The sequence below is a fragment of the Dreissena polymorpha genome, unplaced genomic scaffold (genome assembly GCF_020536995.1).
Source record: "Dreissena polymorpha isolate Duluth1 unplaced genomic scaffold, UMN_Dpol_1.0 chrUn050, whole genome shotgun sequence".
Taxonomy (NCBI): Eukaryota; Metazoa; Mollusca; class Bivalvia; order Myida; family Dreissenidae; genus Dreissena; species Dreissena polymorpha.
This window is the reverse complement of record NW_026273364.1, coordinates 130,688-155,036: the sequence shown is the minus strand read 5'-3', so window position 1 is coordinate 155,036 and position 24,349 is coordinate 130,688. Positions and strand designations below refer to the sequence as shown.

Genomic DNA, 24,349 nt, shown 5'->3' with positions numbered 1-24,349 from the left:
TACAGTTTTTTCTTTCGTTCAAATTTCGGTCCGGTAAGAGGACCTTTCAATGGAAAAAGTATATATTTTTCCCAAATAGGACCTAAAGATTCCCAATGGAAGGTTTCCACACAAAAAAATATTTTAATACTTATATAAACATATAAACATGTAAATTATCTCAAAGTCAAGCTAAAGAAGTTGAACATTAAAATATATCTTATTGAAATCACTGTTATTATCAATTTCAAAGTATTTTTAATCATAAAAGCAACAATATTAATCTCCCAAATTAACTCAAAAGAACACGTTATTTTCCAATTTAAAGGGACCCGGCCCCATTCCCAAGATAGTGAGAAAAAAACACTGGCATATAAATTTAATGGAAAACATACAATATTATGTCAAGAAAAATAATGCTGTAAAAATCTCACCTGCTCGTCTTTGATGTTGCAATAAGCACATTCAGCATTTTCAGTATCTACTAATTAAATACATGAAAGTGCCAAATGTCCAAGATACCATGACGTCCTCCTCAAAATGTTAGATCCTTCTAAATCCATTTTATTTTATCCCTGATTAATCCTCTCACACAGTAGGCCTACATGTACGATTCCTTGTAATGTTCACAGCGTTTATTTTAAATCGTTTACGTTCTCAAATTTCAGCAGTTATTTAATTTATTTATGACTTAGATTTATTTACCATTTCGAAGATACAGCATTGCAACGTGTTTAGTTAGTCTAATTCCGTGTTTAGTGATTCTTACAAACAAAAGACTGACATGAAAAGTGGCTCCTTTTGAAGCACAAACTGCATCCAAATATATATTACAGCTGGCCCGGTTTGATGGGGCCTGTTTTTGATAATAATTAATTACCATTTTTCACTTCCGTGTTTATTATGTTTACCAACGCCATGATGGAAAAAATTCCGTTTCCCACAATGCTCAGCGCGCATTCACACAGGTCAATAAGACCGGTGTGACACAATGTAGACGGATCATGTTTTGTTAGGTTAAGTAGCAGTATAAGCAAAATGGATTTTTAAGAAAAGAGCCCTAAATTCCGGATTATTCCGCAGATAGTCGATGTATCACGATTGACTGTTAAGTTCTTGAATCAACAGCCATATATTGTATAGCTTGTAAAATTCATGTCTGACCAATCAGTGACAATCTTACTGATCACGTGGATCTGTCGATTGATTTGCTAACTGCGCATTCGTATTTACGTCAGTGGCTGTAAAGGTTGAGTTGATTTATATGAAGTAATCGGAGTATAGGCATTTGTAAGTAACTTTTATTTGTTTCTCAATTTAAGCATGTATGTGTTTTGTTAATATTAGTGTAGCATTATCTTAGGTGTTCGTTAGAACCGTAAAATGTTAAATTGCGATTCTATGTGTAAACATTCGCAATAATGTGTTCATTGTATCAACAGCAAACAATTTTGAGAGTGTTTCTTCTAATTAAATTCGTTTCGTAAGGACTTCATGAAACGTATTTATGTGCAGCAGACATTGTTCATTATTACATTTGCATAGATACAATTTAGAAAACAAACTATACAGTTTATCAATTAAGAGTTCGTTCCTCTGCTGGTTTAAATAAAACATAATTTTATGTAAAGGTTATTGAAATATAAGGTTTATCTCATGCCTATCCTCTCTTTTATAAATGATTGACCGTGTGCCTTTATATGGTTGTTGTATTCAAAAACAGTGAGCACATTCACACAAACTTGAAGACTTTAATTTACAATGGTGCATATACATGTCGTTTGGTCATAGTAAGCATTTTGTATATGTACTGACAGCTTCTCAATTTGGTATCAACGGATAATTTGAAAGGCTGTATGACAATTGATTTTAAATTAATTTCTTCTTAATTATTTAGTCCTTTCAATGTATTTATTTGTTTCAACGTTGTGCTGTGTTGGTTTAAGTAATAATATGTTATATACATATTTACATGCTTTGGTAGAGTATGTTTTTATAATAAGCATATATGAATATTCAATGTGAAGCAGTTTTTCCATTCCATAGAACTGCATTTTATGACCGTGTACATACAAGTGTGTGTGTTTCACTTATGTATAGTCGAAATTCAACAGGTATTTCTAAGATACTGATGGCTGTATTCCTTTATCCGGCATTAACATTTTCACTGGATAACATAAAACGAGAGTTAAGGAATTTTAACATATAACCATGGGAACACATTTATTAAGCCAATTAACCAAAGATTATCAACATCGGCCTAAGGTGAGGTAAACAAACTCGCATTTCGCGACATATTGTGAATTTGAAAGCACATTCAAATTGAGTAAAAAACTGCATGATTATTAAATTACAAATCTCAATATGCAATTCAACTTGTATAGTTATCGAGTGAATAAATAATGTCAAAATCGTTTATTACTACTACTACTTATTCTACTACTTCCACTCCTACAACAACAACAACAATTACTAATACTACAACTACTACTACTGCCACTGCTACTACTTCTTCTACTACTACTTCTACTTCTACTACTACTACTACTACTACTTCTACTACTACTACTACTACTACTACTACTACTACTACTACTACTACTACTACTACTTTTTCTATTAATACTTTTTCTAATTCTTAGCGGTTTCTGTGTGTTGCACCGTATTTATGCTATAATCAATATTTGGTTGGTATTGTGCGCCGAAGTACGTATTAATATTGGATTTTTGAACCTTAAAATACAAGTTACCCCTCAATGTCATGTCCACCAAAATCATCTTCAATATCATCAAATTAATGTTCATCATCATCATCGTCTTCTGCATCACTTCAAACAACGCTTATCATTAGCAGCATTTACGTGAATATAATTGCAATAACGACAACGACGAAACCAATGATGATTGATTTGAAAATGCGTAATAACACCTATGAAGACAATCTGACATCTTAGAAATCTTAAAAGTTTACATGTGGTTGTACAACATTAAGTGCATCCCTATCTACAAAATCCATGTAACAATGCAACATATGTGTTGGTATCGAACAACCCCAAGTGCTTTGTCGTAAAATTGCGGTACTACATTGGTGAATGGTTTGTTAATAATTAATTTAAGAGCACTAATACTAAATTACGAAATCTCATGTTGATAGGTGTAGCAGCGTCTTGTTTAGGTAAGAAATAAAACACTGTTGCATTAAGAGTGTCATTAAGTGATCAGCTTACACCAAATCCCTCAAGGTGTGTTGGTTACATTGTTTGACAGCGGTTCTTTTAACGGTGAACTATATACGTTGTTTGACATACACCGGCATTACTTGAAATATATTGAACATCTCAATTCACATGCTTAGTGACGAAAATCTCAAAGCGTTACGATGTGTATTTTATAGTGTCTGATTCCTGTATTACTCAACGCCCAATTAGATCTAATGAATAAATTCCGCTGTCGATACTTTGTTTTATGTTTTGTATTTCTTGGCAACGCTAAATGTGTGTTCTTAAAATTGTGTAATACTGTGTTAAGGCGATCACAGTCAATCCTAATGTTAACCAAATACAACTTAGATTCTTAATGGTATTTAACTGGATCGTCGTTTTTAGTCTAAAGAGTTTGATATTACCTAGAAATAAACGCTTACGATCGAATTAATCGGCTAAGGTTACTATTTGAAAACATTCCTACAAGGTGTTTTTAACGTTATATAAGGCCTTCATGTCATTATATTGAGTTTATACCGGATACAGCTCCTTCCTGAAAGATTGTGGAGCGTGTTGTAACTTTGTTGAGAACAATTCGTATCTCAAGTGGGACACTGTTCGCAGTTCAAGCTGTTTGTTTCGGTCATGCGCGTTTTAGTCAGCATTATAGCCGGAAGTGCGCTAACACTGATGCGAATGTTATACAAAGATATATCATCATCATCATCATCATCATCATCATCATCATCATCATCATCATCATCATCATCATCATCATTATCATCACCACCATTACTCACCAGCACTTATCGGTAATGATTTTCTAGCGATTGCATGATTCCGGTCTTAAGCTGGTTCGTCTTGCACGCACACCAAATAATACTTCAGTTAGATTCTTGATTTTTTTTTGCTGTTGACCATTACCTATGTTTTCATGTGTCCATATCACAAAGCTTGACATTGCATTTGCAATTTGTTGCAAATGAGTTACGTGGTCGACTTCATGGAATACTCCAACATTGTAAAAGGGACACTTTTATTATTATAGACACAATATTTTTTGACAACATTTAAAATGCCGACGGAAAGCAATCTAAGTATTTTATCACACCTCATAAAGTTCATAAACACTTATATAATATTACTTTCGTTTTTATTTGAAGGGTTCACAGATTTTAGTGAGAAGACGAGCAATATTTAAATTAAGATTATGAAGTCAACAATTGTACAATCAGTAAGGCGTATAGTTTACTATATTGTGTTGTTTTTTTTACAAATCGTATTTTTTTTTCCTCTAAGGATTGATGGTGTTATGTAGATTGCGTTCAAGTGTTTCCATTTAGATATATGCCTGAACAATATATGAGAGTTCTGAGTGTTCTCTTTAATACGGAAGATTTTAGTCGGCTATTCTGCTCATAATTTTATTTCTTCAAGAGAAAGTAAACGTTGTCTGAGGCACTTGCGAAACTAAACACTTCATCATGCGTCTATGTACTTAATGATGTTTTCGTTTTGTGAAACCGTTTGGTTCGTTAAAGAGTCCTTTTTGAAATTAAAAGTTGTACTGACAAGATAAAGTGAAAGGTATTTGTTGTTTCCATGGCGCTCGTACACAATCGAATACTAGCGTTATAACTGTGGTTTACGGAAACTCTTAAGATGTTTTTCGGCAAAACACAACAACAACAATTCAATAGATACATATTATTTTTATTTTTGGCAGTTTGTTTATGAAATACCGAAAACTAGCACCTATAAATATGAATATGTATCATTTTGAACATACACTTCTGTTTGAGTAACGCAATAAACTATCTTAACCCCCCCACACTTTCAATTAAATTAGGCCATTTAAACGAATAACTTATTATAAGTCCATGCTATTTTAACATTTCGAGCTCAAAATAAAAACGCCTCTCTAAAAGCAACAATATGAAACCTTTTTTAGAGGCAGAATTACTGTGATTAAGAAAGCTTGGAATTGACACAAGACAAGTATTTACGTATTGAATTTAGATTTCCATTGTAAGTTTGAATGTTGCAATACCACAACAATCAATAGGGTTGATTATATATAAATCACTATGATCGTCAATCAGCTCGTCCGCCTGTAGGTTCCTGTTTGTGCCCGTATGTCCTGATTGTTTTCCGCTCACTTACCAATCCGTTAAAGAAGATAACTGCAAACCTAAATGATAATAGAGATTGTGTGTCGAGTTCAAGAACAATCCGGTAAACTTCATGGTCAATTATTTGATTGTTGATTATTTGAAAAGCCGACATACATTCCGTTTGATGATTTTTTTAATTGCCAGCCGGACTTCAAAACAATAATGCCGAATCATTATTAAATGTGTGGTGTGTTGGACGCAAAATCTGGGTGCTTTTAAGGTAAAAGTAAAAATATGATGCTCTTTTGTTAAAAACAAGTTTGTTAATGTTCTGTAAATTAACATGAAATTGCAAATTTCAAAATAATAAGGAACTCATTAGAACATACAAGATATTGTGTTGTTCACTTGCACAAGATGGTTACCTGTACGCTCACGCGTCAAAATAAAGTACATAGCATCACACCTCTATATACAGGGGCTTTTATCACAGTGGAACTAATCGCCTTTCATAAATGCTGTCGATAATTCAAATTTCAGATGTGTTCACGGTGTTGCAAACTAAAATAACACAGTTACAATGTCGTAATGAAGTTGACTTTATCCATTAGGTTATGCGAGCTTAGACTAATGTAAACGTGTGTGAAGTTCGCCTATTTAGCCTATTTAGGGTAAGGGTTAGTTACAATGTTAATAACACAGTTACAATGTCGTAATGAAGTTTACTTTATCCAGTAGGTTATGCGAGCTTAGACTAATGTACCTCCTTTTTAAACGTTAAAGCCGGCTAGTGTCCCGATTAACGATATGTTTTATTTCACTCATTTAAACATGTAATAGTAAGAAAGCAAATGTATCAAGGATCATTAACAATTGTTGCCGGTAATGATTACAATTAATCAATGAACTGTTTTCGACTTCTCATGCATTGAGTAATTGTCTGTCTGTTTGATTACCAAAATTGTCATCGTTATTCGAAAACCTACAACTGCGATCATTTCAGTCATGAATAATTCATATAAAGGACTGTGTAACTAAGGGCAATGTTCCAATTTAATTTGTAGTTTCATTACCGGGATATCAGTCGTTGTCATCCAATTGTGTTGTGATTCGTTGTTTTCTCTCCAGACATCTGCTTTAAACTCGTTGATGCCATGAGATGTTCCCATATTCAAGATGAGCGAACCCGAGCCTGCTAAAATATTGGTTCTATTATTCCGCCTGCGTGTTTTGTTCGACCTAGCAAGCGTTTGGAACTTAATAAAGTAGAACTCCTTACTTAAAGCCATTTTTGTGTAGACGAACCAAATACATTCAATAAAATAATTGAATGATAAATAGTTCATTTTAATTAAAATAATTTACATTATTTATTTCAGGAGACATGCCAATTATGTTGATAAGAATAAATCATGTGTTGACACAAAGGTTTAATATGTAAAAGCATTATCATATACAAATATTATATAAAATGTATTTAAAGTTTGTCTATATAACCGTACAAATAGACGCGTACAATAACTGTGAGTGCAATAGAGCTACAGTCAGCAAATTTGACCTGAAGGGACTAACATACAAAATAAATAGTCATGCGTTCAAATATTTACGAAATGCTACCGCAAATTGGATTAGTTTACATTAAATCCGAATCCCGTATGGTCCAATCTTTGTATGCATTTGCCCTGCCTTTTCTTTATTTAAGATTGTGAAATGAATATATATTACATTTCACATTTTAAAACCACATATGTGTAATGCAGCTTCTAACAAAATCGCCCAAAATGCAATCACACTCGGTAACAGGTTGTCGGCCGTTATATTTCGATACAAGTATAGTACTTCGATAAACGCACCCGAACAGTTAATATTTTAACGTAGTTTCCAATGATATGCCCCAAAATAGTGCAGGCACACTTATGATAAAGGAAATAGCCACACGAGGAAATTAGCGACCGCTTAATGCCTTTTAAACGTGAGGAGGAAAGTAACATTCAGAAATAGGCACTACTTTTGATTTAGTGATGAAAGCATGAGACGAAACTGACGTAACAGTTCCGTCAACTATTTTATATAAAAAACGCTCAATTGTGTTATATTTTACAAACATGGGTTTATTCAATTAAGATGGTACGTATCTGTCTTGTAATGTCTAGTATTAAACTTGTATTATATATCTTACAAAGTAGCCAGCAACACAATTTAAGTAAGACGGATGAACCCAGACAATTGTACTTAACTTCCGTATCAATCTACATTCGATTTCACTCGAGAACATCAACGGATTATCATGATGTGTTTTATTCAACAAAGAAAGCTCAATTCAATTGAGAAGGGCATTATCTTCCTTTCATTGTAAGTTATTCAACTATTATAATACATATGAGAAAGTAAGTAGCAAAAATAAGTATTTGTAAAAGTGAATCGGACCAACTCAAACAACTATCCGTTATAGAAATGTCCCGTAAAATCCGAATAAATTACTTTCGATTTCATTAGAAACACACATGTAGTGTCATGATTCACACATTCAAACGAAGATGTCATTATTGTTATTTGTTTTTACTGTTATTTGATTATACAGTGGTTATTGAGTCGTGCTTTGTTTTTCAAAAACGTTTTAATAGTATCAATTACTATAGCAGGTATTTAAAAGTGTACACGTTATAATTGTAAATAATATATATTGTGTTGCAATGGGCAATGTTGACGGTCAGATATAAACTGAATCTTTTTAAGAATCGATCATGAATTTATGTTGTTTGTATTGGAAAGAGCATTTATTGAAAACAGATACATTCTGAACTTTCGACTACTTTGAACTGATTCCCTTATAATTGTGTGCTTGTTTAAGAGTGTAATACATTTGTTTTTTGTCAATTCTATGTGAAAAAAGTAATACTATTTGAATACTAATGTAAAAGTTATCTATCTAACTAGTATTAATAGAAAAATCTCACGCGTAACATACCTTAGCAACCAAGCATGTAGGCCAGCCGATGAGAAGCCGTTTACTTATATATAGATTATTACTAGGAGCTACAGCTAATCAGTTATTTGGCAAAATATAGCCAATTTATATACGGCGTTTTTGTTTGTGTATGTCCAAAAATACAGATAAAACTACAGGTGAGGATATAAAACATGGATATCTTTCACTTAACATTCAAAGGTGCTTTAATTATGAAGGCCTCTATCGATGTATACAAATGCTACACACAGTTTCTTTCTTAAATGATCTTTATCTGTAATTAACAACCAACTTAATGAAACATTTAAACATTGTTTCCGTTTTCTTATGTATCCAGTAAAACGGCTATATTCAGTTTCGTGTAGTCAATAACTGTCAACAACGTGACCAACTTCGCTTTAAATGAAACTTGAACAACAATATTCATGTTCATCAATAAACATTTCGGGTTCTTTGCATCAATCATTAAGTGAATGAAAAAGTGTAAGGTGGGATATTATATATGTGTGTGTGACTTTAATTGATTACAATATCCGATTAAAGAAAACATAATGCATCCAATTAAAAAAAGGCCAATTGTTATTGAAATTACAACATTTTAACTATTCAGTGATTGTAATATCTGACATATCAAATATGTTATATATTAGACAAACACTAAATTAAATAAACATTTCATTTTTAAAGGAAAATAGGAGACTTCACTACAATGTCATCACACTGTCAACTAGTGTATTAATTCAATTGGTTTTAACAATTTTACGAGAAAGTGGTTATCAAAAAAATGTTAATTGATCAATTCAATTTATCATGGATTATAAAGAACAAATGATTATGCAACAATGCAGACATGTTTGTGTATGACATACAATGATGTGTTAATATTGTCTACAGCAACAATAATGTTTCCAATATAAATACATATTTAACTTGTCATTGTGAACACTTTTAGGATGTGTCTGTGGTTAATCCGATATTGATTTAAAACATCACTTACATTTAACATGACCAAATATTGCCAAATCCACTGTTGAACCAACTTTCTATTGAGACCAATCTTTCTGTGTAGGTTCTAATACCAAACTTTATCACCGGCAGTGAACGATTAGTTTCAAGTCATAGTTATGTTTTATTTCGTCACTTACAATTGCAGTTATATATCATAGCTGAATGACATCTTAACACTTTTTCACAGATTTAAGAATGTTTTGAAATGCTTTAAATTTATAATGTAAATATCGGAAATAAAGTTGTCAAGAATAAATCCAGAATACAATATATTAACGCCTGTCCACCATCCAAAAACCTTTGGAGTAAAAGTATTTCGCTAAAACCAATCGGCTATTTGCTATTGTAGTTGTAAATGTATTGTATACTGTTTCTTAGCAGTTCACGCTTGGTGCCAACATATAATGATAACACATAAACAACCCGAATCATTCAATCTTTTTGCGTTTGTAAAGCTATATAATTTTCAGGTTTTTAAATCATCAAATGATGCAAGTAATTAGTATTTTAGAATTTCATAATTCGTTATTATAATTGTATAATCGCAAATAAATAACTACACCAAACATGTGCAAATGTGAATCTTGTTTTTAAATTTTCACAATTTACCTAAACCTGAACAGTTCCCATTAAATTGTGTGCCCATATATTTTAGTTATTTCTTTCGTGATGTTTACATTAATTGTGATAGAAATTGATCAGACCTAAGAAGAATATGCATTTGGCTGCATAGAATTAAAGCGCGTGCTATTAAAAAACATGTGTTTTTAGATAGAGGCACATGTATCGGCTCAACTGTTTGTTATTTGCGCTTGCTTGAAATGCCCATAAGTACTGCAAACTAGCCTATAATTGACTATACAGCATGACTATGACGTATAGATGATTAAACCGTACTACTTAGTTTGATGAATAGTAGCTTTCTATCGCTACAGCCAAATTTTCAGGAAACGTTAGATGATCGCAAGCGATTTACTAGCAATCTCGATATTTAACATGCAAAACTCGAACGATTTGTCGAGTTAAAGGGCAAAAGTTTAGACACATTTGTTAAATATTTGTATTTTCTTCCGGGAAACGATATATAACAGATTAAAAATGCCTTTGTAGGTAAAAACACATGGCGTGTGTCGGCTAATTTCCAATTTGCAAAACGCAATGCGTAAACATAGTGTAGTAGGGCTCGCAAATATTTTGTCACAATTTTTCAAAAAAACTTATATTGGTAATTGAATGCAACTTTCGATGCTATAAGAATACAAATTGTTATGTAATTTAACTCAACCTAAGCACAATTGTCGAACTAAACTAATGCCCAAAACGGGGTACCAAACGTCAGTATGGGAGATACTAGACATGACACTGCATCAAAAGAGCTTCCCGATTAAATTAAACGTGACCCTTAGTATAACCAATGTATCCGCTATTAAGGCAACATGAAAACTCGGAATCGGCAATTTAATGTTTAAACACCCATGCCACTCGTGTATCATTATATCTTACACTAGTAGGGCATTGTTAGAAATATTTATCAAGGTAAACTACTTATATTCAGAAATGAATATATTAAAATAACACCAAATGTCTTTTAAATGCAACGAACCAGATTCAGAGTACAGCCAATAATTACAGACAAAGACATTTTATAATCAAATAATGTATTTTATTCAAGTCACATTCAAGCCGCTGATGTATTATTAAAAGGCAAGGTAGGAGCAGTTTACTTTGGCTTCATTTATCTAAACAAATACCTGTTTTGACGATGACCACTGGATTGCTGCAAATGTAACGAAAACATTAACAAAATATTATAAACAATGTATGTTCGTGACTCTTATGCATAACGATTTTTTTAAATTTTGAACAGCAACCCATGCACGATACGTCGGTCCTCGGACATTTTCGATAACATATTATAAGGACTGGTCACATTTCCGAAACTGGCGGTCATCGTGTCCAACAACACACAGAGATATTAAAATATATATGTATTGTTTGAAATGAAAACGAATCTGTACAACATATTGGCTGTTATCGGTTAATTTTTCATCGATATATGGTTTAACGATGAGATAGAACGGTTCATTACCAACCAGTCGAGCCGAGTCTGTGCTGGTGAAGTAACGAGCTCTAAGTGCTTTTTCTTGACTCGGTCAAATCATGAATTGAGTTAAGTGACGCCAAGGATACAAAACCGTTTATCATTGGTTGATATGAAGGAAACTGGTTTCAATCCTTGATATAATTGTTAAGCGACATCGGAGAACGATACGAACTTCCCAATTACCTTGACCTTGGCAATATATGATGCAAAAGTAAGCACTTAAATCGGCTGTAAAGTCTCATCGAGTACTATTGGGTTCAATAATTAAGCTTACAAATACTTTTCTTCATGATAAGACACAAAGCTATCTTCACTTGAAATTGAAAGTTTTACCATATGATATAAAATAATACGTCAAATCGAAGTAAGCAATTAACAATATAATATTTAACATTGTTAAAAGTGTTTGAACCTAAGCATAATTAATGCATGGTTATCAATAACTGCATCATTCTGAATTAACAAAACACAATGTACTATTTTAACAAAATATGTATATGTGAATACTTATTTTGAATGTTTTTTACAAAATGAGAAACAATTTGTGTTTTGTTCAAATTGAGTACAACTTTAAAACCATATTAACATATAACGATTGCCGTCTGCTTTTAACTTCTTCGTGCATATTTTAATTTTTACCCGAACACGTATTATTGTTAATACAGCATCTATATCTGTTATGGGTATGCCGTGTGTGACCCGATTCATCAATGGCGCCCATGTTAAAATCGTGTCTCCGAGAACAGGGAACAACAAAAGTACACCCAAAAAACAAAACACGTTCGAACTAGTATCTTTCCTTTAATAATCCTTTAAAATCCATAAATAATTCATTTAATTCAATAATTGACGAGTTTGCATTTAGGGTCTTTGATAATTATTTAAGCATAGTTAAATAAAGACCCTTATGCCATCATATCATTTTATTCAAATGAGAACTCAATAAACTTTCTTCTTTGTCGCACGCTACGTCATGTACTCTATGTACATTACTGCTGTCAAAATGAACCGGAGCAGTTTATCAAATGTGTCGTGTTCTGAGAAAAATGGGCATAATGCATGTGCTTAAAGTATCGTCCCATATTAGCCTGTGCAGTTCGCACAGGCTAATCAGGGACGACACTTTCCGCTTGTATGACATTTTTTGTTAAAATGAAGTCCCTTCTAAGCAAAAATCAATTTTTTGCGGAAAGTGTCGTCCCTGATTAGCCTGTGCGAACTTTACAAGCTAATCTCGGACGACACTTTTCGCACATGCATTATGCCCAGTTTTCTCAGAACACGATACAAATAATAGCCGTTGGTGAATTCGGTTGCATTTGCAGATTTCTGCATACAATGATATATTTAAACTTGAACAATGTTTTATTTGTCTATGGTGAATTCCCTTATTGTACAAGAAAGTAAGTAAGTTTATTGTAAACATAGGCCAAATTAGAGAAATAGTCTAGCATGTTACGACGACCATGTATAATTGTTATGTTACATCAAGAATAACTAGAAGAATAGACGCTTTGTTAGCACTCTCTTGCAGTTTGGAAGCACCAGGGATTACGCTAAATGATGCAAATCCCGACATCATTATCAATTTGTCCCTGGTCATTTTGATGAACTCATAGTTAAAATTTATACTTTATTTTATTGTGAATTCATTTGTAAATGAATTTGATAAAAAAATACATGTCGCTGTTTATAAGCGTGACACTTCGCGCGAAAATTACGTCATTAGAAAATGTATTGTGGGAATGTTTTGGTTAAAGCTACCGGTGGTTAAATTCCAATATGCGCGGTTAGGTTACTTTGCGGTATGTTGTGTTTATACAACCGAGTTACCTTAAAGGTTACTATACCTAAATAACCGCAAACTTACCAAGGTTTGAATGATAACGAGCGGTAACTTTAACCAGCGTTTATAAAATCGGGTGCTGGTGTAATTGTTTATACAATCGGGTGCTCATTTTTTTTTATAGAAAACACCACATACTACAATGTCCACGTGCAAAGCGGTCGTGTTGGCGGTGATTCTTGCGCTGTGCACGGGTATCTCGAGGGGCCAGTGTCCAGCGACGTGCCATTGCGACGGAACTGTCGTAAGATGCAAAGGACAACAGCTGTTGACCATACCCCTTTCCCTACCGGACGCTACCACTTACTTGTAAGTACCGGAACAATGTATCAGCTGTTGTGTGTGTCATAAGTCTTTCTGTTTGTCTGTCTGTCTGACTGAATATCTGTCTATCCGTCTAGCTGTTTTTTCTGTCTGTCTGTCTGTCTGTCATCATCATCATCATTATATCATCATCATCATCATCATCATCATCATCATCATCATCATCATCATCATCATCATCATCATCATCATCATCATCATCATCATCATCATCATCATCCTTATCCTCTTTCTCATTCTCTTTCTCATTCTCCTACTCTTCATCATCATCATCATCATCATCATCACCATCACCATCATCATCATCATCATCATCATCATCATCATCATCATCATCATCATCATCATCATCATCATCATCATCATCACCATCATCTTCATCATCATCATCATCATCATCATCATTATCATCATCATCATCATCATCATCATCGTCATCATCATCATCATCAACAACAACAACATCATTCTTATCCTCTTTCTCATTCTCCTACTCTTCATCATCATCATCATCATCATCATCATCACCATCATCATCATCATCATCATCATCATCAGCATCATCATCATCATCATCATCATCATCATCATCATCATCATCATCATCAACAACAACAACATCATCCTTATCCTCTTTCTCATTCTCCTACTCTTCATCATCATCATCATCATCATCATCACCATCATCATCATCATCATCATCAGCATCATCATCATCATCAGCATCACCATCATCATCATCATCATCAGATATGCTTTTTGTGATCAATAACTAATTATATTCGCTTATATGTTTTATTAGTTTAAATCACTATTTGTATCATTACTTTTGCCGTTAATAATTTAATTAATTAACAGCAAATACTATTCAAACTTAATAGCGCTTCTTTTCAATAAATATAATAAGAAAAAACTTAAGGTTAAATCTGAATTTATTGTAAACGGTTTGAATATGGACTGTAAGCGCGTAGTAGTATAAAGGCAGCTATTTAGTTGTTGTAGCGTTTAACGCAATTGTGTTGTCGTTGATACAGTACTAATATTTATAGTTAATTTAATAAATTGGTGCTTAGTTAAATGTGAATTGTATGCGAACAAACCATGTCCTCGCCAAATTTGATGGGATGGTGCTTCGTATATTGCTCAGATGATGATGATGATGATGATAATGATGATGATGATTTATCGGGGTGTTTTGTACGGAAGAACTGTCTCTGATGTGTGCCGTTGTCTTATGTGTGTCATTTGTTTAAGTGTGTTGTTTGATGTTGGAACGTGTAATTTGAATATAGTCTTTCCTGCTTAGAGGCATAAGCAGATGCGCATTAACCATTTCTTAGCTTATTTGAAATATAGGATTATTTGTTTCGCATTAGAATATTATTATTTGATCACTTCAGTTAACTTTGTTTTTATTCCAGGGATTTATACAACAACTCTATCGCATCCCTTCCTGCGGATGCATTACAAAGACTGACAAACCTAAAAACACTGTAAGTTGTTTTCAGAATTCAAACGCAGTACATATAATGTATGTGAAATTATAATTTCCTAATTGCTTCAGATTGATGCATCACTTCAGATCGTTCTCAAATAAAAAATACAGTATTTAAAGAAATATTTAGGTGTTATTTAATTATTTTAAATACAATTTCATTTTAAAACCGGTCACCGGAAAAACTTTGCTAAACCGAAATTTGCAAAATTAAGTATTCTTTATCATTTAAATATGCCTATATACGAAACAATTATTGGATAGATGCTTTTTGTGATAAATAACTGATTATCATCGCGTTAAAATATCTGTATTGTTTCATTATGGACGTTGTAGGTAAACAAATAGCCTTTCGATTAGCCATTAGAGTGTTACCCTTCATCATCGGATTTCTTTGTTCATTGTGATTGTATTATTGTTCTATGGTATATTTAACAACTGAATGCATGGAACAAATTTCGATATATGTTTACTTGATTTAAAAATTCTTTTTATTTTCTAGTTATTAGTTGGTTTATTTAATCAGTATTGTTAAACATTGGTCAATTTTCGTTTGAAATATATTGTTAAAATGTATTTTTGTAATGGGTAAACACATTCTAATGAGAAAAAGTTTTATTTTATTGCATGCATGCAGCAATTGACTTGATTTAGTTGTATACATATTATACATATTATTGCTCAATAGTTGTCTTTTAAATACATTTTTATAACTATTGAAATAACATATTTCAAGATATTAGTTTTCCCCTTACACATGGGGAATACACAGGATTGTAAAGTAACCCGCCTTTTAAAACAGTTAACAATCCTATACTTAAGAGTCGTGAAACTAATTATGAGCAAGTGAACCTGTGAACCTTGATAGTTTGAATAATTTGTTCACATTTTCGGAGATTTTAAGCCTTTAAGTATGTTTTTTTATTTAACACTTGCGCCGCAACTAACTTAAACGTATGCCCGCTAGAGCCCTGCAAAGTATCTACTCATATCACACTCGCACCTGAATATTTGGGAACATGTTTAGTGATTACAACAGTGGAATGGAGTGTATGTGTGACATAATAACTCAATTCATTGTTTAAGATATATCTGTATTTAAATAAGTATTACAATGCATTGTTTAACCTCTTAAATCAGTTGGCTTATGAGAAATAACAACCAAACTGTGTTACAGTGTGAAATAAAAATATATCAATAACTAGTTGGTATCAATTTAATACACTCCTGCAATATTTTATTTAACACAGTAAGAACATTTCGTCCATGCATTTAAAAATAGTGATTTTTGAAGCTTCCTGGTGAAAATACATTCAGTTTATGTAATACGATTGAATCAAAATCATTAAATACGTATAGTATGTCATTCTAATTTGTTTAATGATGTAAAACACATTTTGTCTGATTGTGTTTACCGTTGATTATGTATAACTTAACATCAAACAATATTTAAACTAAATGGCGCTTCTTTTTAATGAAGGTAATTTGTTTTAGTGTAAAGGTTAATCTGAATAAACTATTAGCAGTTTTGCAATATACTGTTAGGTTCATTTTCACTGTATTTGCACGATGATGATCTGATATATTATCTATATGATGCTATGCTCTTTAATCTTTTTGTAAAAAAGAGATGTTGTTGACAATGTGTTCCTAATTGCGTTCCTCAAAAGTTGTAACTTTGTTGCTCTGGTCTTCAGCCTACCATTGCGTAATTAACTCGTAATTAAATGGAATGAATTTTAATTCCCTTTTATTATTGTTTAATTTGAATTGCAAAGCTAAGAGGTTAAATTATATTTACACGTATATGTATCATGAATATTGCTGGGCAAAGTGTGAGGTTGAGCGCTCTTAAACCGCTTTGAACGCCCAGTGCCTTGCATTGACCGTTACAAGGCGGTGTATGTTGTTTCATATTGTGCTGAGTCGTACTATTTTGGCAATTGGACACTTCCCTTAAATAAAGGACCACGACATTGGATGTAATAAAAATGCAATACTGCTCCAGCTGCTGGAGTATCAAGTCTGTATACAGGATCATAAACTTGTATTCATGATAATTTATGATTGTTTTTGGAATGGGGACAGTTTAAGGCGAAACGTCAATTTATATTGTAATACAATATAATGGGAGTGTTTTTTTTATAGTTATATCTTAACCTTTATAATTCATGTGTTTGTTAACATGAAATAGTGTATACAAGGTATAAGCCTTTAGTATATAAAACATTCAACGTTAGCGTGTATTAACATGACAACGGGTTGGTAACTGGCACGTGTATGCCTTGAATATGATGCCTGCTTGTTAATTTTGTTGTGAATGTATTTCTTACTTCTGAATGTGAATTTCTCTAAAAATTTCTCAAAGATTATTAAGAAATGCTATCATTCGTGATCTGTGAAGACATTTTTATTGATGGAATGATCAGATTCTATTCTGAAACGCAAATAAGAAAACCAAGAAAATTATCAATATCGCAAAGGTTTGTTGTTATTTTACTTATGGGTGGCGTCTAGACATTCTATTGATTATTATTATTAAACACCGAGATACTTTCGAAATACATAGAATTTCAGAAAATAAATTACATGTTCCATTACAGGCATAAAACTATCAATGTATCATATAAAACACGATTGAATTGATTTAATTTTGATAAGAAAACGTAATAATTTTTATATTATATATATATATATATATATATATATATATATATATATATATATATATATATATATATATATATATATATATATATATATATATATATATAACTGTATCCATTGAAAGAGCTCACAGGCAGTGCATTAAGCACATGCAAGCTTTTTCTCAATGTACACGCTCAGGTATAGCGCCATCCTATATTGGCATCCTTCCAATAAAATATATTATTGACAGAAGAAAGCTACTAGTTTTTGGTCAACTATGCGTGTAAGATACGACCAAACGTATAATAATCATATTTAATCAACGTCTGGTGACATATATGTCCGTACCACACAAGGTAACTGGCATTCCCGACATATACAGAATGCTTAGAAAATATGCCTTTACACATGTCTAAGCGAATTACTTACATCATGCAGAAGTTATTTGTATGAATCTTTTGACAAAGCTTATAAATAATTCCATAAATGTCTATAATAAGTATGAATTGTGAGCGAGTTTAACTAACGAATCCTCAATCAAGCGATGTCGGTTTCTAAATGCGGATGCCATGCCACTTGCGGTACATATATAAAATATACAGGGATTTTTACTTCTCTTCGGTACTAGTTTTATGTAGATTATTCTCCAAAAAATTCAATGTTCTTTGTCAAAACTGCAAACAATTCACTGACAAAATAGCAGTTCATACTATTTCTTTGTCTTGCAGTTGAGAACACTTGCTTCATTCTCTGTAATTTCCCCCATAGAGTCACTTGGTTTGGCTAATTTTAATTGTATATGTGCATTTATCCCCGAACAACAAATTATTGAAATGGTTAGGGGCTTCCCAGCATTGAACTCGGAGAATCAGATAGAATGTTGATTTTGTTCAAAGGTTCTTAACTTCGTTCATAAATTGTCGACTATCTTCAGGCACCCGTTTGTGCAGATGCGCACTTTGCATTGAAATCTATATTTAGTTTGTCATTTATATCCGCATTACACTACAAACGGCCACCGGAAAAACTTTGCGAAACCGAAATTTCGCAAACTTAAGTACCCTTTTTCTTAAAGGTTTGCTTATTTGTGATAAAGTATAAGATAAAAGTCTAACTTGTGATTAATAATTGGTTATTTTTGCTTGTTAAATGCGTTTTCTTCACTATGAACTTTATTTGCAAAGTTGGGGTTCCCATGGGATTTTTGTATTAACCCATGGGATTTTTCATTATCCCATGGGAATTTTGGTTTCTCCCATGGGATTTTTCTCCAGCTTTTTTTATGGGAGAAAAAATCCCATGGGATTTTCAAAAACATAAAACACGTTCGTTTGTGCTTAGTTATCGATTTTAAGCATTGTTAAAGCTTTTGTGCTTATTTTCGTTCAATTTTATTTGAGAGAAAAAAAATCCCATTTTTTTATGGGAAAAAAAAATCCCATGGGATTTTTTTCTGATTTTTAGAGATTTAGTCATGTAACCTTCAGAAACACTACCTTTTAACAAATGATGAGCATTTCTCGCGATTTCAACGCGTTAAATCGTGTTTTAAAAAAATAAAAAAATCCCATGGGATTTTTTTTCCCCATGGGATTTTTTTGTCCCATGGGATTTTTTTTCCCATGGGATTTTTTTTCCAATGGGATTTTTTTTAAGGTATAAGTTTCTTAAAGCTATATAATAATAATAATAATAATAATAATAATAATAATAATAATAATAATAATAATAATAATAATAATAATAATAATAATAATAAAATAATAATAATAATAATAATAATAATAATAATAATAATAATAATCGTGCTCAATATGATGAATTTGTACTTTTAAGCGACTAACATTTTTATTCGAGCCGATCGTCGAGTCCGAATGGTGAGTATAAGAGCAATTTACCAGTACAAATAAATCTCACTTGTGTAGAGAACGCTACCGTACTATAAAATAATCTTGATAATAAGTCATATCATTTCTCGACAGAAAATGATACAGTATCCATATTGATGTCAGCAATGTCCCCTGCTATGATAAATATTGACAAAATGAAAAACCTTGACAATAATTCCGTGTCGAATACGCATTAGATTATAGCAATCAAATTCATATAAGCATTGATAAGATAATATGCGAAAATGGGTCTTATGTCAAATACGGCCAGCGTAGCTCCATTCCATAATGTCCGGTATTAAGTCACGTCAAGTTTCGTGGTCGAATTATAGCATAATAATCATTTTCACATTACGCGAATCATATGAGTTTCCCTACATATATTGTGTTAACATTTATGTTACACTAATGTGCGATGATGAAAAGGGCATTTCGGTAATTCTACATTCGCCCGCCTAGTACCGAAATCCCCATATTTACGCCTTAAAGGGTCAATAGGTCATCGGTATGAATGGTTTTTGACTTCACATGAATGTAAAGGTGCAAAAAAATGATATTAATTTTAATTATTAAGCACTCTTGACAGCATTAAGTTGCCTCTCAGTGGGGATTTCGGTAATTCTACACTAGAACTTAAACGCGCGCCGGTACCGAAATCCTGCTGTACAAACCTTCAAGTGTCAACAAAATTATAATAGTGTTTTTTTTCATTAGCAACCAGTGACATGTATTATCTCCCATTCGGTTACTTCTTTTGGAAAATAATTAGCGGGGATTTCGGTACTGCTACATTCGTACGCCCAGAGCCGAAATCACCCATGTTTACGCCAATCCCCCATATTACGCCTTAAAGGGTCTATATGTCATTATGTTTGGGTTTTGGCTTTGCATTAATGTTGATTTGTACACAATCATATTAGTGTTAATCATTTAAACACTCTTATCAGAATATTTTTTCCATTATTAAATAGTTTATTAATGTGAAAAATGTGTAAACGAATGTAAAAAAAGGTAAAATGTACATTTAAAACATTGGTTACACAAAAGTATATGTAAATATAACATGAAATAGTAATAATAAGTCTCCAGAAAGTATTTCCCAAACAAATCTGATGAAACAAATGATATCGTACTACCTTATTTACAATCAGCTATACACTTTTGCAATTTAGTTATCAATGTTGAATCAAAGCATAAATCAGCATATGTTGCCTCTTAGCGGGGATTTCGGTAATTCTTAACAAGCACATAAACCCGCGCCGGTACCGAAATCCCCGCTGTACAAACCTTCAAGTGTAAAAAAATACTGATTTAGGTTTAAATAAAGGGAACAAAAGTATTTTCGGCCACCAAAAAGCACTTCCGCGTCAACAAAACGATTGAAATTATGTCAGAAACCCAGCTTTTCATTGTATATATTGCAATACACCATCGGCCGCCGAGAGCGGAATACTGCGCTTGGCCCCTAAACAATGTGGATTGCATCAAATTAAATGTCAATTTTCGATTTTATTACAAAAATAAACACTGCCTTTTTATAAATATGTCAAGCACGTACACTTAACAAAAAAATCGATATATCTTTATGTAATGTAGAAAAGTAAAGCGCTTTATATATAACAATGTTTTATAATGTCTCTCTGGTTGAGAAAAAAATCTAAACAAAACCATGTAGAACATATAATATGTTTTCATAATTAAAAAAAAATTAATGATGCACGTGATGTTTTATAATTGATTGAAGTTCACGTGTCATTGAACGAGTTAAGTTAGAGATACGAATTAAATTACACATAATTAAAAACGGATACTATACTGTCAGCTTGATTTATAAATTGTGTTCCATCGCGCCAATATATTCATTGTTCCATGAAATTTTGTATAAAAGCAAAACGATTGAAATTATGTCAGAAATCCTGCTTTTCACATGAAATGATCTTTAACACTTTATTTATTCCAATCAGATAAATAACAATTACAATAATAGGGGAAGTCTATACTGTGTATTAGAAACTTGTTGTGGTGATCCCTATCTTATCCGCTCAATACACATCCACCTGGCTACTGTACAGAAAAAATTAGATTTACTTCCAAAATAACTGATTTCATTAATTGCTAACTTGTTGTCTACATTTTAAATTAACAACGATAATGGATCAACATCACCGTTGCACAATTATTAAGTTCACAGTAATCTGTACTTTAAATAGATAGCCTAATTAAAGACGGTGCTAATAAAGAACAAAGCGTGAATGTGGATATTAAGAAATTAGATCCTTTTTTGCATGACACTGGCAGTATATCATTTTATCTTATATAAATAAGCCACATTTAAGACATGGATACAATTAAAAGACACATTTGCATCTTTCATTTCTTAAAAAAAAAATAAGCACGCAGTCACATATAAATAAGATACATTGAAGACACAGAACAAAATAAATAAGACACATTTGCATCTTTCACTAAATTTTCTTGAAAAAAACATGTGGAACTGAAGAAAAACATTTATTACTGACACATTATTCTAAAAGTCGACTGACAACTTAAGTTCAAAGAGGGATTTACAATTAAATATGATCCATTATCGCATGATGCTAGTTGTAGAGCAAGCAATACATTTCTTACTGACACATTATTCTAAAAGTCGACAGGCAACATAAATTCAAAGAGGGAACCACAATTAAATAAGATCAATTTTCGCATGATACTGGTTGTATAGCAAGTAGTCACATATTAATTACAGCTTGCATTAGTTGCAATAATTTTGTTAAGTGCGCGTGCTTCTGAACGTTGCGTTAAGCGAGAGTGTTGTCATTTTGTTAGTTTTATATTTTGGTATTATGTATGATTATTGCTTGTTTTGAATTTGAAATAAACGCTTTCTGGCAAATAAGCATCGTCTTAATTTTAATACAAATAATGAACATTTGACATACAAAATGTCCAATAACATACCGGCAATAACATTATATATATGTTAATTTCTTTGCATGTTTATACCGAAATTATAGCCGACATCGGCAGTTAGGGAAATTTTGTGACACACTTTAACACATCAAACATGCATGATAGTTCTTTTTTCATATGATATTCCCCTGGTTGCTTACCGGTGTATTGGTGCAGTTGATAACCCCGCCGGGACTACAGTAGGGTGCTAATACACACGTGTATCGTGTTCAATACAATCGTCTTAATTTAAATACAAATAATGAACATTTGACATACAAAATGTCCAATAACATATCGGCATTAACATTATATATATGTTAATTTCGGTGCATGTTTATACCGAAATTATAGCCGACATCGGCAGTTAGGGAAATTTTGTGACACACTTTAACAAATCAAACATGCATGATAGTTATTTTTTCATATGATATTCCCCTGGTTGATTACCGGTGTGTTGGTGCAGTTGATAACCCCGCCGGGACTACAGTAGGGTGCTAATACACACGTGTATCGTGTTCAATACCCGATCCATGCTACAACGTGTAAGAACGGGAATTTCGGTAATTCTACCTTTTTAAGCTTGCGCACCTCTAATGGGCACATATCCAAATATAATTTAATTAATTATTTTCCTAATCAGCATCATTTCACAAAACTACATGCAAATTTGTAGGTAGGCTTTCCACGCTTAAAAAAAATAAACCGATTTTGTCAAAACCACCCTCACGCTCGGCTTTTGTCCAGTTTATTTTCACCCCTGGGGTATATTAAAGTTCCATAATTCATTCAAATTTCCAAATATGGGCATGCAGTTGGTGTGTACAGATGCAATAAAGGTGATTAAAGTTTAAACAAGATGAAATAAGTATTCTTTTACAGACACTTATTTTTTACAAATTTTAATCTATGGAATAGCGCCATGAAATGTAAGTGATTTCAGCCAAGTAAAAATTGGGTCGGTTAAAAACAAAGTGTCATCAAATTCAAAATTGTATCATTTAAGTTATATTTTAAACTAAGTTTTTATAGATACACTATATACAGCAAAAATACCAAAAAAATAGACAGATTTACCGTTTACTTTTTGAAATAAAAATAAAAATGCGACATGCAGCATTCGTATTTTCAGCAGTAAATTAATCAATTTAGCCATAACGTTGTTTTAATTTTAAAATTGAAGGATGTGCATACAATTTTCAACATATTTAACAATAAACATAGCTTATATGCTATATTAAATCAAATTACGTTAGAAAAGAAATAAAACGCGTCGCAAAAAGTATGCGATGTCGGCAGGAATCGAACCTGCGCGGGAAAATCCCAAAAGATTTTATTCTTATTCATCGCCTTACCCACTCGGCCACGACAACTTCACATCTGTATACCCTTAAATTAGATATATATAAGTAAACAGGTGAAAAGGCTCGCTCGATCTTTGAAGAAATCGCGAAATCGTATTTTTCAGATGATAATTGGATCAAAGTCAATATTTATAGTGAAAATAATGTAATCTAAATGAATAAGTAAAACATATATCAAAATTCGAAGTTTGAAAAAAATAAAATGCATCTCTCGGAAATAAGCGATCATTGAAGATCGGCAATGGCTTATGTATGAAGTGAAAGGACAGTTGAAAGTTTCCATTTTGCACGTTAATGATTCTGATAATATGGTGACAAAGGCAGCAGTCCTATGTAGTATTGTGTTTGACCGGAGAGTAGCGTGATCTGTGTCGGTGTTGGGCGCTCTGAGGGCGCAATCCGGCTACATAGGTACATAGGAACCTCTTGTGGCTATAGTCCATGGATCGGGTTCGGC

At 32.5% G+C, this 24,349-nt stretch overlaps 1 protein-coding gene across 1 annotated transcript in view; it reads left to right on the top strand.

The window, feature by feature from the left end:
* The first annotated feature begins 955 nt into the window (after positions 1-955).
* Positions 956-24,349, top strand: part of LOC127863862 (biglycan-like) — a 49,621-nt gene continuing 26,227 nt past the window's right edge. The window contains exons 1-3 of the mRNA XM_052403530.1: positions 956-1,269; positions 13,347-13,531; positions 14,968-15,039. Coding sequence (XP_052259490.1) covers positions 13,365-13,531; positions 14,968-15,039 — 239 coding nt within the window. The 5' untranslated portion in view covers positions 956-1,269; positions 13,347-13,364. The remainder of the gene's footprint in view (positions 1,270-13,346; positions 13,532-14,967; positions 15,040-24,349) is intronic.